We start from the raw sequence: 18,398 nt of genomic DNA, 5'->3' as shown, positions 1-18,398 counted from the left end.
AGCCAGGGAAGCTCCTGGCTGATGTCCACCCCTGGAATTGGGAACAATTGGTCTCTTCAGGGTGCTGGGGCCAGAGAGGGAGGGGAGAGGCCCCTTGTGCCGTCAACTTACCTTTAATGAGCCTCTACTATGTGCCAGGCACCACCAGGCTCCAGGACCACAAGATGAAGAAGCAAGGTCATTTTCCTTCAGAAACTATCAGTGGGGTTCAGACACAACTGAGGTTAAAAAAAGGTACATTTGTGTGTGTCTGTCTGTGTGTGCACGTGCACACATATATATGCTTAGAGTATAAAAATATAACATAAAATATATACTGTAAAATGTGATGATATATAATACAATCTATGATAAGGTTATTTTATAAATTATTATATAGGAAATATAGAATGTTTTAGTTATTTTTGGAGTGAGTGTCCTTCCTGGTTGAATCAGGGTGGGCTTCCCTGAGGAGGTGCCTTGGAGCTGGATTTTGGGTAATAAAAGTCACTGTGGCGAAGACGTTAATCCTGCAATGATCCCATGAGAAAGGTTTGGGGTATTTTTAATTTAATTTAATTTTTTATTGAAATATAGCTAACTTACAATGTTGTGTTAGCTTCTGGTGTACAGCAAGGTGATTCAGTTATACATATCCATATTCTTTTTCATATTTTTTTCCATTATATGTTATTACAAGATACCCATGTGCTATATAGTAGGACCTTGTTTATCTATTTTATATATGGCAGTGTGTATCTGTTAATCCCATACTCCTAATTTATGCCACCCCCCTTTAACCCTTTGGTAACCATAAGTTTGTTTTTTATGTCTGTGAGTCTATTTTTGTTTCGTAGATCAGTTCATTTGTGTCATATTTTAGATTCCACACGTTGTGATATCATATGATATTTGTCTTTCTGTCTGACTTACTTCACTTAGTGTGATAATCTCTAGTTCCATCCATGCTGCTGCAGATGGCATTATTTCATTCTTTTTTATGGCTGAGTAGTAGTCCATTGTATATAGGTACCACATCTTTATCCATTCATCTGTCAATGGACATTTAGTTTGCTTCTGTATCTTGGCTATTGTAAATAGTGCGCAAAGAACATTGGGGTGCATGTATCTGCTTGAATTAGTTTTCTTGGGATATATGCCCAGGAGTGGGATTGCTGGATTATATGGTAACACTATTTTTAAAAGAACCTCCATACTGTTTTCCGTAGTGGCTGCACCAGTTTATAATACATTCCCTCCAACAGTGTAGGAGGGTTCCCTTTTCGCCACACCCTCGAGGAAGGTTTTGTTTACCACTTTGCTGATGAGGAAATCATGGTACCCGCAGTGGGGAATGAAATCAGGGGCCAGCTGGCTCCAGAGCATAGCGTTTATCCTGAATGGCTGCAGGACGTCCTCTCCCTGGCAGAGGTCTCTAGGAGGCAGCAGGAGGTGTGCTGAGAGCCGAGTGACCCAGAGCTCAGATGCCCCCAGCCACCGTCAGGAATTTGCTCCCCAAATGTGCACACCCAGGGGGCCCAGGCGGGCAGGCGGCCGAGCCTGCAGACCCCCACCCCTCCCTCCACTTCTGTGATGTGTCCCTGGTCCCAAGGTCATCCCCGCACATCACGTCCCTATGGTTTGGGTGAATTGCGTCCCCAAAACTCAGGTGTTGAAGTCCTAACTCCCAGTACTCACAATGTGACCTTATTTGGAAATAGAGTCTTTGCAGATATATTTAGTTAGGATGAACGGGGTGGAGCCCTGATCCTATGACTGGTGTCCTTATAAAAAGGGGAAATTTGGACACAGAGACATACACAGGGAGACGCCACGTGAAGATGAAGGCGGAGATCAGGGTGATGTGTCTACAAGCCAAGGAGCACCTAGGATGGCCTGGGAACCACCCGGAGATTCTCCTCACAGACCCCAGAAGGAACCAGCCCTGCCAGCACCCTGATCTTGGACTCCAGCCTGAGGGAGAATAGATTTCTGTGGTTTGAAGCCCCCAGTGTGTGGTGCTTTGTTAGGGCAGCCCTGGGAGATGATTCACCTGCAACCAATAAGGACTCTATGGGGCTTTCCCGGGACAGACCCCCCCCCCCCCCCAGCCATGTCCTCCACCTGCCTCTGGTTTGTAGAAAAACTTTAGCCTCCTAGGCCTTCCCCGAGTTCCAAAGAATAAATTTAATCAGAGAAATGAGAAAATGCAGAAGCTAAGGAAAATAGTCAAGCAAGACAAAATAATAAGAGTTCAGCCATTAAACAGAGCCAAGGACCTTTAGTTCCTCCTCAAGGGCTATAGATAATATTCTGCGCCGTGTCCTTTGAGCTGTTTTGCAGGTACGGAAACCCCACAGGTGGAAGAAGTTAACTGTATGCCGCCCAGTTACCTCACCACCAGCCAATCAGAAGAATGTTCACAAGGGACTTCCCTGGCGGTCCAGTGGTTAGGACTCTGCGCTTCAACTACAGGGGGCCCGGGTTCGATCCCTGACTGGGGAACTAAGATCCCACAAGTCGCACGGTGCAGCCGAAAAAAAAAAAAAAAAGAATAAAAAAAAAATGTCCAAGAGCTGATAACGCCGCCCCACGGTCCCCCTCCCTCACCCTGTCTTTAAAAACCTTTCCTGAAAGTCATCGGGAAGTTGGGACCTTTTGAGCACCAGCTGCCTGGACTCTTTGCTTGGCCCCTGCAATAAATCCTGCCCTTTCCTTCACCACAACCCAGTGTCAGTAAGTTGGCTTTACTGCACGCAGGCAAATGGACCCGAGTTTGGTTCGGTAACACACGTTAACACAGGCTTAAACACCCCGAAGCCCAGTCATAAGACAGGAAATGAGACCCAGCAGGAGTCAGGGTGAGATGCACCCACGTTTATTGGACACCTGCTATGTACCAGGTGTCCTTCTGGGCACCTTGATCCCCAGAGCAGCCTGTGAGCTGAGTGATATGATTCCTGCCGTACAGATGAGGAAAGCGGGACCCAGAGGACACGGGACTTGCACATGGTGGAGCCTCTGAGCATCCAGCCTCAGCCCCCTTTTCCTGACTGGGGAGTTCTCGTCCTACTGATGGAGCCCCTGCCCCTGTCCCCTGAGGTCCTCCACGGGGTCCTCCTCGGCAGAGTTGTCCTCACTGGCTGCTTCTTTTCTCTGGCTCCGTATGGTGCTCTGCTCTAAATAAAAAATATATATAACAACAACAACAAAATCATCATCATCATCACAGCAACGACAGCAATAATAATAATGACAGCGACAAGCATTGTTTCCTAAATGTTTCGGGTAGATGTGTTCGCCTAATACCACAACCCTTTGAGGGGGTTACTATCATTGGCCCCACTTTGCAGGTGAGGAATCTAAGGCACAGAGAGGTTAAGGAACTTTCCCAGGGTCACACAGCTTGGGAGCAGTGGGTTTGGACCCAGGCAGTCTGGCTGGGGACCATACTTCCTCCGCTGCCTTTCAAGAGAATTATTCAGAAAGCATGAGACGCCCCTCATCCCCCCACACTGTGGTTCCCTGACTCTGCTTCAGGCAGGTCCAGGTCAGATTCAGGGCCACCCTCCCACTCCCCAAGCAGCACTCCCTTCTCAGACCCGAGTTCTCAGCCGGCCTCTGGTATCTGGTCTCTTCACCTTGTCACAGGTGTTACGCCCCACCCCCAGTGCTCACCTGGGCAAGAAACCACGCGACAGCCAGGGACAGGGTGTTGTCCGTGAGCAGCCGAGCGTCATAACGCCCATAAACTCCACGCATCTTGGCTCTAAAATCCTGCCACGAGGGTTGGATCCGGTCAGGAAACAAAGGGGTGCCAGTGGGAAAGAAAGAAGTGGGACAAGAAGGCCGGTGCACAGGTAACTGCAGGGACCCCCACCTACACCAGGAGTCTCCTGTTTCTTATTCCATATGATCTACTGCAGAGCGGTAAGTGGGCATTGTCATCCCATTTTACAGATGGGAAAACTGAGGCCCAGAGGCACGGTAACATGTCCATAGTCACGCAGGAAGATTAGAGATCACACTGCCCCCCAACCAAAATAAAGTAGAGTTGAGTGAATGCACCAGAGCCCAGCCAATCTTCATCGACCCTCCTATGATGGTTTTAAAGCTCATCCACAAATTCTTTGACACTTCTCCCATCAGGAGCTGGACTATAATTCTCCTCCCCTTGAATATGGCCTTAATGACGCACTTCTAAGGAACAGAATGTGGCAGACAGGATGCTCAGTTTCTTCGGAGGTTAGGTCACAGAAGGTGACACAGTGTAATTCTCTGATGCTCACTCTTGGACCAGCTGCCATGGTGTGAGGAAGTCCACGCCCCATGGAGCGGCAGTTATTCAGGCTGCAGACCCCACTGCGGACCCAGACGGGATGGGCCTCACTGGGGTACAGCTCATGCAGTTGCCCAGGGCCCCCAGCTCAGAAGGACTCTGCCATCTTGGAATTCTTAATAATTATTGAACAAAAGGCCCACGTCTTCATTTTGCCCTGAACTCTTGCCCTGGGCGAATCACGTGGCCCATCCTGGACCCAGATGACAGCCATCGTCTACCACACACGGGCAAGGAAGCCTTGGAAACAGCTCCAGCCCCAGCTACGGATTGGCTGAAAGACCTGAGGGAGGACAGCCCAGCTGAACCCACCAACCCTAGAGCCACAGAAGATAATCCCGGTAAACGACCCGCTGCTTTACACCACAAGGTGTGGCGCAGCACATTATAGATAACTCAGATGGCTTTTTCTAGATCCTAATCACATCAGGTGAGGGTAATAAGCGCTTTGTCTACCTCCGAAGTACAGCAGGCATCAGCCTGGAGATGCTTTTTGTTGTTGATTCATTTATTTTTAAGCACCCAGGTGATGATGATGTACGTGGATGGTCCAGAGAGATGGTGTTTGGGAAATTCCCCGCCTCTGGTTCGGCGCCCAGGGGCAGATATTTAAAACAGTTCATTACAATGAGCCTTCAAAGTTCGAGAAACTGCAAAATGTTGCCAGCAAAAACTGTTTCTATCAAGACAAAACCAACGACTCAGCCGTAAGAAAGAACAAAATAATGCCATTTGCAGCAACATAGATGCAACTAGAGATTATTATACTAAGTGAAGTAAGTCAAGACAGAGAAAGACAACTACCATATGATATCACTTATATGTGGAATCTAAAATATGGCACAAATGAACTTATCTACAAAACAGAAACAGACTCACAGACAGAGACATCAGACTTGTGGTTGCCAAGGGGGAGGATGGGAGGGAGAGGGATGGCCTAGGAGTTTGGGGTTGGTGGATGCAAACTATTACATATAGAATGGATAAACAACAAGGTCCTACTGTAGAGCACAGGGGACTATATCGGCTCTCCTGGGATAAACCATAATGGAAAAGAATATTAAAAAAAAGAATGTCGTATGTGTAAAACTGAGTCACTTTGCTGTACAGCAGAGATTGGCACAGCATTGTAAATCAACTAGACTTCAATTAAAAAAAAGACAAAAACAACCTCCAATTCAGCCCCACCCCCCAAATAGGAGATGGGATGTCTGTGACCCACCTCCAGATCTCTCTCCAGGTCGTAGCTCTCCAGGGTCTGGAAGGCACTGGAATACACCTCCACTGCTTTGGCATGGAAGACCATCTCAATGGTCACAAAGTCCGAAAAAATTTTCTATGGGGAGAGAAGCCCAGATCACATAAGTAACACTGTCAGAAGGACTGTCCTGGGGTCATCTCGACATGGACCAGTTGTGGGGGGGGGTGTGGGCGGGGGCTTAGTTGTCCTTGCGGGGCAGGTCCTAGGTGTGGAATTTCAATATATTATTTCTAATTAATTTATTTTTGTTCAACAGATAATGCATTCCCATAGTTCAAAAGCTGCCTTGCACAGAGATTGTTCCAGAAATGTGTGAGGCCTTGTGGACTTTCTGAGGGGCATCCTTTTCTCAGCTCTGTCAACCTGGGCTCCTCCACTCAGCTTGCGCTTCTCTCATTCTGAGGTCAGGTTGATGGCTACAAACTTGCAGCCTCTGTCACCCACGGGCTGGAAGTGGGTCTTACGGGAGGAGGAGGGGATGCTCATGGCCCAGAAGCCCCACAGCCTGATAAGCCAGCTTGTCAAAACATTATTAGTGATGGAGACGTTGGCTTCTCTTGATCAGATGGTTCAGCTTGGCTCAGTAAGCTCTCACAGAGCTCCTACTGCATGTCCGGCTCCAGTGGGGGCTTCTACTGTGTGCTGGGCCCAGCACAAGCTCCTACTGTGTGCCAGACCTGAGGGGAAACTCCTGCTGTGTGTCAAGTCCAGCACAGGCTCCTACTGTGTGTCAGGCCCCTCCTACGTGCTGGGCCCAGCACAAGCTCCCACTGTGTGCTGGGCCCAGCACAAGCTCCTACTGTGTGCCAGACCTGAGGGGAAACTCCTGCTGTGTGTCAAGTCCAGCACAGGCTCCTACTGTGTGTCAGGCCCCTCCTACGTGCTGGGCCCAGCACAAGCTCCCACTGTGTGTAGGGCCCAGCACAAGCTCCCACCGTGTGTAGGGCTCAGCACAACCTCCCACTGTGTGCTGGGCTCAGCACAAGCTCCTACAACGTGGCTGGCCCCAGCAGGACACAGGCTTGCTGTTGGGGGAGGAGCCTGCAGTTTGGAAACATACCTCTTCCCGTCACGTGGGAAGCACCTGGAAGAGGCGGGCCGGAGGAAGCCGCTAGGCCACCTGGGAGAAGGAAGGGGCGAGGAGGCTTAAGACTGTGCTGGAAATCCCTGCCTCCTGCCTCCTCCCCTCCTGCCCCCGGGAGGCAGTGCTGGTGGCAACGAGAGGCCTCGTCCTGCCCTTTGCCGGCCTGTGGCCCCGAGGAAATGACGTATCCTCTCAAGCCTCAGTTTATTCGTCTGCACGGGAAGCACAGGAGTGGTCCCAGTTCACAAAGCCCTACGAGAGATTCAGTGAGTGCCGCGGCTCTCCACCTGCGGGCCCCTCATCAACACCAGCCTCACCTGGGAGCTTGTCAGAGATGCAGATTCTTCGGCCCACCCAGGCCCACCGGCTGGGAGGCCAGGGCGGGCCCACCGTCTGCGTTTTAAGGAGCCCGCCAGGGCGTTTCTGACGCACGCACAGGTGAGTGAACCGCTGCTTGACAGCATGGCTTACATTCTTTTAGAGGAGCCAGAGAGCTATTTTGTAGATATTTCATTAGAATCGTGACCTAAAACTGATATAATGATAATGATTATTTCAAGTTTGGACTTTTATCTCTTTTAACATTTGGAGGTTTGGATAAGCGTCTCTTACAAATGAATTCCCCCAATTTTAAAGGATGCCCATGTTAGACTGCATGCTTCTGTTGGCCCTCGACAGTGCAGAACCTTGTGTGCTCTCGCTGGCCTCGAAAACATCAGGTGCTTGATAATGGTCTGCTGGTGGTTTTAGGTTCTGCCTGCAACGTGGGTGCTTGAGCAGTAATTACCACTGTTTCACTCGCTTCATTCGCTCATTCTTTCATTCATTTTCCCAATATTTACTGAGTACCCACCGAGTGCCAGGCCCTAGACCTGGTGCCCAGGACCCAGGAGGGGACGTGGCAGGCAGGGGGTCTGCTCTGTGGCTTCGACATGCAGTATGGGAGGTGGCGTGGAGCAGTGAGTTCTCCCCTGCTCTCCACCATCACGGGGTCTGCGTGAACTCTCTCTCCCAAGGGTGTCAGCTCTGTGAAGACAGGGATTTGCTTTGCTGGCTATGGTGTCCTCAGCTTCAGGCATAGCGCCTGGCACATAGTAGGTGTGTATTCAACATCTGTGAGATTCACGAGTGAATTAAAGATACAATGAATCCACCCCCTGGGATAACTGCCCCCAGAGGGAGCGGAGCAGAGAGTGTTAACAGTTGGTCGGACCAGGTCTGGGGGTCCAGGTGAGTTTCTCTGAAGGACAGCAGGTGTGAACTCGATGCAGAGTAAGGGCAGAGCCCTCCTGGTAGAGGACACAGCCTGTGCAAAGGCCCTGAGGTATAAAAGGCTTTGGTGCACTTGAGCTTGGAGTGGTGTGTCCAAGACAAGGCTGGAGGGCGGGGCTGGGGCTTCGAAGCCTTGGGGAGGATTTCAGCCTTTCTCCTTGGAACGAGGGAAGCACAGGAGGGTGTTAAACCCAGGAGTGACAAATCAGAGCTGCCTTTTGTGAGATCCTTGGGGCTGCAGTTTGGAAAATGGACTAAAGTGGCAGGGGGGCAGGAGTGGGTGCAGGGGTCTCTGTGACCATCTTGCCCTTAAAGACCCCGCCTCCCTGAGGCCTCTTGTAAGAGCTGGGGTTCTGGGCCCGGGGCTCTGGGTGTGTCGGGGTGGAGAGAGGAAGGATTTGTGCCACTGGGGCTGTGCGGAGGAAAGGAGGAGGGTCCTGTGGATCCTGTGCGCAAAGGCAGGGGCTGGGGGGACAGACTCTGCCCAGTTCTCCTGGCAGGCGGGGAGCTTGGCCGGGTGCTGAGAGCGCACGGCTGCCACTGCTGGCTTCCGGGCAGGACAGCTGAGCAAGACAGCTGCCCGAGCAGCCGGCCTCTACCCGCCGCGGCCAGGAGGAAGCCAGGATGAACTGTCCTGGGAGTCAGGGCCCTGAGAGCCGAGCAGGCACAAGCTCACACACACACTCTGTCACAGGGAACACACATGCACGCACACACACACAGGTGCACACACACCAGAGCTCACCCACGGGGCAGCCCAGAGTACTTCCGACCAGGGACCGACCACCCCTACCCGGAGGCTCAACTTCTGCTCCTGGAAGGCATCCACCGTCTCCTCCAGCTGGTGGGAGGTGCGGCTGGCATCCACCGAGGCCCTCTGCACGCTGGTCTCCACCTGGCCCCAGAGATAGAAAGTGTCATGGGGGCTCCATTCTGGATCATTCTCTGTCCCTTCGCCCCACCCTTGGGCCAGCTGTCCTGCGTCGTGGGCGTCTCTTGCCAATTTGGTTGTGGAAGGAATGGCCGAGTAGGACCACAGCGAAAGGGGCAGCTGCTGCTTGGACAGACCCTCTTGTTAGCTGTGTGACCTCAGGCAAGTCACTGAACCCCTCTGAGCCTCAGTGTGCTTGCCTGCAAACGGGACGGCTGTAAGGCCTGCTTTGCAGGATTGTTGCAAGAATGAGAGTGGGCTCAGCTGAACTACTGCTAGGACAGGTACTCCACATTCGCTGATAATTAATTCCCGCATGTGGAACGATTTTAGGTAATTAACTTATTGGTTGATTTGATTGGCATCCATATGGCCTGACTCCACAGCAGGCCTGGCACGTGACGAAGCTGGATTTCAGAGCCAGACGCCTGCAGAGCTGAGTTGGGGGTCGCCCCTTCGCGCTCTGTGTGGCCTTGGGCAAGTCACTTTTCTCAGTTTCCCCATCTAGAAGTACCCACCTTCTGTGAGCAGTAAGTAGGTGACCCTGGCAAGGAAGCAGGCTGTGGAGGGGAGTGTCCCTCTGACTCGCTGAGTAGCATCGCTCATGGGATGGAACCCAGGTCTCCCGAGCCCCAGCCGATGGCTGGCTCTCCCGGAGCCTCTGACTCCCCTGTCCTAAGCCCAGGGCCCTGCACACACCCGCCCACGTAAAGCTCACCTCGCCGTTTTATGAGGCCGTTCATTACCTGCATGCGAGGCTGCCTTCCCCAGACAGACTTGTGACGCTCACCTGGGACTGAAACAGGTGCTGTTAGGGATTCAGGTTAGCCAGCAGCCCCCGTGGAGGGGGCACGGTGATGTAGGGCCCCGGCCTCACCGCCCCCCAGCCCCTGCCTCGGGAAGGATACGATGGTCTGTCTCTCTGAAGGGGACTTCTGCCTCAGTTGCTCCAGCTTTTCCAGTTGTTTTTTGTTGTTCCGGACGTGTTTGAATTTCTTGATCTCAGCCTACGGAAGAAGGAGGGTGGTTTCCTGGGGTCCCAGCCCCCTGCGTGGCCCACGCCGCAGTGCCGTGCCCTTGCTCACCTGGCTCTGCTTTATCTGCACCCCGTAGAGCTTCGGGGGTTGACCACCTTGGTCTCCAGCCTCTTGACCTGGGGGCACGTGGACATACAGAGTCAGAGCGGGTGGAGCCAGGGAGATGCTGGGGGGCTGCACGGCCCCTGGCCTGCATTTGCAGAGTGCCGTCTGCATGTCCGGAGCTGCACGGTGGGCCCTCCTCCCACCTTGGGGTTGCGAGCGCGGGTGACACATTTCATCTCGCTGAGCCCTGTTTCCTGGCCTGTACAATGGGTATAAGGAGTGTACCCGCCCAGGGTTTTTTAGCAACTGGATGGGACCCAGCGCTATTTCATTTCTCCAAACTGCCTTAAGCTCTCACCAGGGACGCTGACAGATCCACCTGGAACACAGACTAGCAGGGAATTCAGAGCTGACTGCGCTGTGCAGCCCCCAGGGACATGGCAGGGTCAGCGAAGGGGACACCTCACGCCCCTGAGTCAGTGCCTGTGTGCCAAGCCTAACACTAGACACGAGGATAAACAATGTCAGTACTGGTAACAATGGTCACAGTTAAAGCTAGTGTGGACTAAGCGCTTACCCTGTGGGTGTCACAGTAGAACAGGTGTAGGAGTCCCCCCAAGGGCTCCTTAAAACCCTGATCCCCAGGCACCACCCCAGAGGTTCTGACTCAGCAGGTCCAGGGTGCAGCCCAAGAATCTGCATTTTTCTAACCGGTTCCCAGGTGAGGCTGGTGCCTGGAGGATGGGGTCCCCTGAGAGTCTGGTTTGCCCGATGGGCCAGGGGAGCTGGAGTCCCCACCCAGCCCCTTCCTGCTCCTCCATTATGGCTTATGGCTCTTGTGAACGCAAACCTAAAGAAGAAATAATTTCCCCAAGTGCCGAAAGGGAAAGGGACTTTTCCCTTTCGTACAGTATTCCTTTGAGAAAACTTGCAGTTGTAAATCCTTTCTCTGTCCCTTTGAGATGGATATAAAGCTTTTAAGAGCTAACGAAGCCTCTGGCTGGTTTTACAACCAGGAAAGCCCAGTCATCTCTGAACTGTAAACTTTGGGAGGCCAGTGTCTGCAGGGAGTTTGCCTGGTGCCTGGCTCCCAGCTGTACCTACCTGCTTGTCAGAGAGAGATCAGGTTTTAGTTTTCTTTGGATAAAGATGATTAACCAGCCCAGGTGGCCCCCCAATCGCCAGGTGGAATTGGGAAGACCTGTGTGACAAAGGGTGCTGTCCCCTTCCCTGTCCTCAGGGGGAGTGAGGTTTCTCTGTCTTTGCCATCACTTATTCAATCGCCTGTGACGTGCATTACCTTCTGGCTTAACGCTTATTCGATAGAAAAGCTGTTTCATTCTTTTCTACCATCGCAGAGAGGATTTTTCTGGGCTGGCTGGAGTTTTGTTTTAATTATTTTATTTTTATTATTATTCTTTTTATCCCAAACTCCTAACCCTTCCCTCCCCAATGGTCCCTCCCTCTTGGCAACCACAAGTCTGTTCTCTGTGTCTGTGAGTCTGTTTCCGTTTCGTAGATAAGTTCATTTGTGTCACATTTTAGATTCCACATGGAAGTGATATCATATGGTATTTGTCTTTCTCTGTCTTACTTACTTCACTTAGTATGATAATCTCTAGGTCCGTCCATGTTGCTGCAAATGGCATTATTTCCTTCTTTTTTATGGCTGAGTAGTATTCCATTGTATATACGCCACATGGGGATTTTTATTTTTAATTCTTTCCCTAACCCCCTGCAGCCTCCTTGCCCTCCGCAAGCCTCCAGGCTCTCAGTCCTGTAAACTGAGGTGTGACCCTGGGGAGGGAGTGATGTGAGTGTCCTCACTCTGGGGACACCTTTGGAGGAGATGTGTCCGCTGACGGCAGACCCTGCCGGGCGGCTCCAACCCTCAGATCCCCCCGGGAAATGGGTCCGCCGGGGCCACTCGCTCACCTCGGCCTGCTGGTAATCCTGCACTTTGGCCAGGTCCTCGGCGAAGTTCCTCAGGGCGGCCCGCACCTCCGGGTTCTCCGTGTCGGCGAAGTCGATGAGCGTCTTGACCAGTGCCTTGTCACGCAGCCGGGCTGTCTTGCAGGTGTAGGCGGCCGGCAGCGAGCAGAACTGGCCAAAGTGCTTCTCAGCGTTGGTCACCGTGTCCTCCATCACCCGCACCTGCTGTCCCTGGGGAGGTGGGGGCCTGAGGAGCCGTGCTGGGCAGGGACGCCCGGCCAGGTCACAACAGCGAAGCAGGGGTCACCCACCCACCGCCCTCCTCCTAGGTGGCAAACCCAGGCCAGGCGTCCGGTCCCCAGGATAATGCCCAGAGTCCCCGGGTCAGGCCGTCAAGGCAGATGCGGGAGACCAGCGGGGTCACAGGGCTGGTCAGTGGCCGGGCAGGAGTGCAAACGTGGGCTTGGCTCCTAACCTGGCCTTTCCCACCCTGGGGCCCTTTACAGGGGCTTTATCTTCCCAGCAGAGTCGGTCTGTGTTCCAACCATGCCGAGCTGCAAGGACCTCTTCTCTTTGAAATCCCCAGATTCTATCTTTTCCCCGAGCTGTTGAAATTCTCTCCCTTCTCTACATCGTGAAGTTTTATTAATAAACTTTTTTGGGGGGTGAGGGGACCAGTTTTAGGTTTACAGAAAAACTGAGTGGAAAGTACACAGGGTTCCTACATACCCCCTCCCCGGCACGCAGGGTTTCCGTATTATCAACAGCTTCCCTTTAGTGCCCGACCTTTGTTACAAAAGGTGAACCAATAGTGACACATTCTTATTAACTAAAGTCCCTCATTTACATGAGGGTTCCCTCTTGGTGTCCTACATTCCGTGGATTTTGACAAGTGCTCAGTGCCCTGCCTCCACCATCACAATGTCGTAGAGAAGTCTCACTCCCCTAAAGACCCCATGCTCCGCCCGTAGGTGCCTCCTCCCCCCCCCAGCCCTGAACCTTTAGTTTGTCCTCCTGGCATGCCATTTATCACCATGTATCACTTCCTGTTGTGCTTGGTTTCTGTCACCCTCTGCATCTTTCTGGGTCGGGGGTGGGGGGAGCTTGCTGACTCATCTTTATGTGCCACTAGCCTGGGGCCTGCCCATCGCAGGTGTTCCATGAAAAAATACAGAGTGAGTGAAGGACCTGCTGGATTTCATCTTCCCGAGACAGTAAAGGGGGCACAGCCTCAGACAGTCGCCTCCCTCTCGCCCCACTGCACCCTCTCCTCGCCCCTCGTCCCACCCAGGTGGTCACTGCCCCGTCCTCTCTCTGACCAAAGCCCCCAACCTGTGCAGCCCTGTAATCACATCTCTAAAGCTGGAAGCTGGGAGGAGGGCCCTTTGTCCTCCTAACAAACCCTAACTGGTGCAGCCCTTTACAGTTTGCCGTGCGCATCGTGTGTATTACGTGCAAACAAGGTAAACGGAGACCAGAGAGGTGAAGCATCTTGCTCCAGGTCACACAGCCGGCTGCAGTGCCTGCCCCTCCCCATGGGGTCCTTGGATCCCCTCAATCAGAATCGCCTGGGACACAAGTTAAGCCTGTAGAATCCCAGCCCACTCTGTGCCAGACTCCCTGTGAACGAGGTCCAGGGGGCTGCATTTTTAAAGAAGCCCATCAGGTGGTCCAGGGGCACCCTCGAGTTTGTGAGCCCCAGAGGAGCCAGGCGTGGAAACAACTGGGTAAGGGGCGAGTTGAGAAGGCAGTGGTAGATTCAGGCTGCAGGCAGTGGGGTCGGGGATAATTCCACAGAGGGGGTGATGCCTGATGGGGTTTTGAGGTATGAAGAGGGGTTTCCCAGGTAGAGATGAGTGAGGGAAGTTGGGGTGGCCCCTGTGAATTTAGCTACCCCAGGGCTGTGAGCAAAAATGCTGGAGAAGCAGACAGAGGCCAGATTCTGGAAGCCTCCATGGTCTCTAGACCTCCAGGTGGGCGTGGTGTGGGCGGGAGAGCATCCTTACCACTGCCCCCCTGCCCCAGCAGTCCAGGCGGCCCCCTCTGTCTTGGTGCGTCTGGCCCCAAAAACCCGGCTGCCCCCTCCCTCCCAACCCAGACCAGTGTGGGGGTGGGGCTGCTCACCTGGAGAGAACGATGTTCATTGTGACTGGAGACGGCAGCTGTCCTGGTCCTGGGGAATAAGGACAGGGCCCCAGGGGTCCCGCAGGCCTGGGAGAAGCCACACAAGGCTGGGTGCAGCTGCATGGTCCTGGCTCAAGGGACGCTGCTACCTGGTTACCAGGCGACGTGGCCACCCGCAGTCACCCTGGGAGGAGCCTCCGCTGGTCACTAAGGCAACCTCTCCCCGGGCCAGCCTCCCCGAGCGGATTAGGAGGCCTCAACCAGCCTTGCGCTGGCCCAGGTGGGGTCGCCGAGAGGCTCCCACTCTCCCGGTGAAGATGCAGGTTCTTGTGGACCTGGCAGCGCTGGGGTTCCCCAGGAGGTTTGGGGACCGGACTTAGGGCTGCTGGCCCTGCGCCCAGCTGTGCTCGTGGGTCGTATTGCTGGGGCTCCTCCGATCCCACGAGAAGGCCACCCGGCCTTCCCCAGGCTCATAGGAGACTTGGCTACTCAGGAGGGGTGTGGGAAAAAGCACAGTGAATCGCTGCTCGTCGCTGAATCGAGGGGACAGGGCACCAGCCCACAGGGACATCTTAAACGTGTTAATCATCATTTTACTGGTCTTTTCCCCCTTATTATAAACACTGTCTGCTCATTGTTAGAAAAGCAAGAAAACAAAGATAACACGAAAAGAAGAAAATAGAACAGCACATACAAAATTGTGCTAACTGAAGTACGGTACATTTTGCTACTTGTAAGATGTGTGCAATTCAGTGCATCTACATTTTACCTAAAGAAAAGAAATATGCAACTAACAACCACAACAGTAAGAGATTGGGTGGGAAGAGGGGAAGGTAGAAAAGCAGAATGTTGGTAACTGTTGCCGTGGAGGACCCGCTGCACATGTCTGTTCTCTTTGTATATGTCTGAAGGTCTTTTTTTTTTAAATTAATTAATTAATTAACTTTATTTTTGGCTGCATTGGGTCTTTGTTGCTGCGCGCGGGCTCTCTCTAGTTGCGGCGAGCAGGGGCCACTCTTCGTTGCGGTGCGCGGGCTTCTCATTGCGGTGGCTTCTCTTTGTTACGAGGCATGGGCTCTAGGCGCGCGGGCTTCAGTAGTTGCAGCATGCAGGCTCAGGAGTTGTGGCTCGCAGGCTCTAGAGTACGGGCTCAGTAGTTGTGGCGCACAAGCTTAGTTGCTCCGTGGCATGTGGGATCTTCCCGGACCAGGGCTCGAACCCGTGTGCCCTGCATTGGCAGGCAGATTCCCAACCACTGCGCCACCAGGGAAGCCCTGAAGGTCTTTATAACGAAGAGTGTTTTTTTTTTTAAGTGTATGTGAAAGCGAGGACTTTATTTATTATTTATTTTTATTGAAATATAGTTGATTTACAATGTTGTGTTAGTCTCTGGTGTACAGCATGGTGATATATATATATATACACACACACACACACACACACTCTTTTTCAGATTCTTTTCCATTATAGTTTATTACAAGATATTGAATATAGTTCACTGTGCTATACAGTAGGTCCTTGTTAGTTATCTCTTTTATGTATAGGAGTGTGTCTGTTAATCCCATACTCCTAATTTATCCCTCCCCTCCTTTCCCCTTTGGTAACCATAAGTTTGTTTTCTATGCCTGTGGGTCTGTTTCTGTTTTGTAAATAAGTTCCTTTGTATCATTTTTTTAGATTCCACATATAAGTGATATCATATGATATTTGCCTTTTCTCTGTTTGACTTACTTCACTTAGTATGATAATCTCTAGGTCCATCCATGTTGCTGCAAATGGCATTATTTCATTTTTTTTTTTAATGGCTGAGTAGTATTCCATTCTGTAAGTGTGTATATATACACCGCATCCTCTTTATCCATTCATCTGTTGATGGACATTTAGGTTGATTCCATGTCTTGGCTATTGTAAATAGTGCTGCTATGAACATAGGGGTGCATGTATCTTTTCAAATTATAGTTTTCTCCGGATATATGCCCAGGAGTGGCATTGCTGGATCCTATGGTAGGTCTATTTTCAGTTTTTTAAGGAACCTCCATACTGTTCTCCATAGTGGCTGCACCAGCTTACATTCTCACCAGCAGTGTAGGAGGGTTCCCTTTTCTTCACACCCTGAAAGCGAGGACTTTAGAGTCAGCTGAACACAGGTTCAAATCCCAGTCCCCAGCCCTGCTGTGTGACCTTGGGCAAATCACCTGACTTCTCTGGGCGGTAGTCTTTTCCCCGGTAAAATGGGACCGTGGCCCTCTTTCCTTGCCTTGTTGTTAGGAGAAATAAGTCCCTGGTGCATCAGTAAAGAGACGTCAGGGCAGCCCCCAGGGCAATTCCTAGCCTGTCTGCCCACAGTGGTGACAGCTCTAGGGTGGCTGGTCCTGTGCTGGTTACCTGCTCCCTCCCGCCACATCTCTGAGTGGTCCCTTTATCACTCCACACGTCCCTTTGCACAAGCTCAGTGCGCCCCGTGGGCCCTGAGCAATGCATACACATAACTCAGCTTCTTCCTGTCTGGGGCATGTCACCTCCCCCGACTTCCCAGGCGGTGGCCCTGACCGGTGCCCCGAGGCTCTGCGGTCACTGTGCAGGTCTTCCCTGGATGAGGCCGGGGGAGGGGCTCCTGTGTCCCTGCTCTGTGCGGAGCGGCCGTCCTGGCACCGGTCAGATCCCTTGCACGCTCTCGGCTCCGTCTCTCTCGGGGGCTGCACCGCACTGAATAGTGTGCCCCCAAATGAACGTCCACCCAGGACCTCAGAATGTGACCTTATTTGGAAATAGGGTCTTTGCAGATGTCATTAGCTGAGCTGAGCCATCCTGGAGCAGGACAGGCTCTGGTCCAACGACTGGGGCCTTGTAGAAGAGGAAGCAGACACACAGGGAAGATGGCCACGTGACAGCAGGGGCGGAGACCGGAGGGATGTGGCTATGAGCTACGCCTTGCGTCCCTCGCTTCCTGCACATTTGGTGAAAAGCTTCAGTTCCATCCCTGGGCCTCGTTCTATCCCTAATGTATGATTTCTCTCCCTCCCTCCTTCCCTCTGTCTCTTTCCAACTTCATTAACGTTTCATGCAGGTGATTCTCATCACAACAGCAACAATAATAATACCTGCGGGGCAGCCCTGGGCCTGTCCTGCTCCAAGCCCCACACTCATTCACTCATACACTCAGAAACCAGAATAGGCTTTTTCTTACCAAATGTGGGGTTTTTAAAAAGTGGGAGTTGGGAATCAGCAGGACAACATAATTGGAGACGTGACATTTCACTTTAAAATGCAACCTTTTCAGTTAGCCAACTGCGATGGTCAGTCTTCTGTGTCATCTCAGCCGGGCCATAGTGACCCACCGTTTCATCCAACACGAACCCGTGGGTTGCTGGGAAGGCACTGGGGGATGTGGTCGGCCTTGCAGTCAGTTGGCTTGAAGTAAAGGACCTGACCCTCAGTGACGTGGCGGGGTGGGAGGGGCGCGGGGCTTCACCCCTTCACCACTGGGAGATCCTAGGAGCAAAAGTGAGGTTTCCAGGAGCTTCAGCTCCTGCCTGAGTTTCCAGCCCGCCCTGTGGATTTTGGACTTGCCAGCCCCACATCACGTGAGCCAGTTCCTTAAAATAAATCTCATATATTCAGTTGGTTCTGTTTCCCTGGAACACCCACCTCCTGTAGGACTAGGAGAGACTGCAAAGCCATTTCAGGTTTCTGGGGCTCTGGAAGTGTGAGGTCAGTGTTATAGGCAACGACCACCAGAGGGCAGCAGAGACCCCCTAATGGGGAATTCCCACGTGGAGGGCAGAGTGGGAGGTGACCCCAGGAAACGCACCAGAGGAAGCCCATGCCTTCAGGCAAGATGGGAAAAGGAGCAGCTGATGGAGAGAAAGAGCAGTGGGGCATTCATGAACTTAAAGAACTTTAAAGAACCGAGACCACTTTCTAGTAGGGCCACACGGAGACATCTTGTGGCCAGAGAGAGAAAAGCCAGGAGACTGGGGAGAGGGGGGTGCAGGGGCTGGATAGGGAGAGGGAGGAGGATGCAGGGGCTGGTTGGGGAGAGAACCTCCCCCTCCTTCCGCTCTCCCCCTCCCCTCCCCTCTCTCCCCCTCCCCTCCCCTCCCTCCCTCCCTCCCCTCCCTCCCCTCCCTCCCCTCCCTCCCCTCCCTATCCCCCTCCCTCCCTCCCCTCCCTCCCCTCCCTCCCTTCCCTCCCCCTCCTTCCCCCTCCCTCCCCCACCCCAGACCCCTTCACCACCCTTGGCTGCAGGGGCAAACAGGTCTGTGTCCTAGAGAAAAATGGCATGAACCCTGTGCACACCCCACCCCCACCCCTGTTTAGTGCCCATGGGTTGCACTCTTTCTTTCCTATATGTATTTTTGCTGAACCACGTGAGAGCCCATTGCAGACATCCT

General features: G+C 52.6%; 1 protein-coding gene across 1 annotated transcript; it reads right to left on the bottom strand.

Annotated features, from left to right (window-relative positions):
- Nucleotides 1-3,048: 3,048 nt before the first annotated feature.
- Nucleotides 3,049-14,024, bottom strand: CIBAR2 (CBY1 interacting BAR domain containing 2). Its single transcript, XM_061173985.1, is given in 10 exon segments — nt 3,049-3,158; nt 3,654-3,756; nt 5,541-5,654; nt 8,729-8,830; nt 9,657-9,662; nt 9,775-9,873; nt 9,952-9,986; nt 9,989-10,019; nt 11,884-12,105; nt 13,998-14,024. Coding segments are annotated over 10 exon segments (849 nt in total).
- Between the last annotated feature and the right edge of the window lie 4,374 nt (nt 14,025-18,398).

The sequence above is a fragment of the Eubalaena glacialis genome, chromosome 18 (genome assembly GCF_028564815.1).
Source record: "Eubalaena glacialis isolate mEubGla1 chromosome 18, mEubGla1.1.hap2.+ XY, whole genome shotgun sequence".
Taxonomy (NCBI): domain Eukaryota; kingdom Metazoa; phylum Chordata; class Mammalia; order Artiodactyla; family Balaenidae; genus Eubalaena; species Eubalaena glacialis.
The sequence above is the reverse complement of the archived record's forward strand: the minus strand, read 5'-3'. Positions and strand labels throughout refer to the sequence as shown.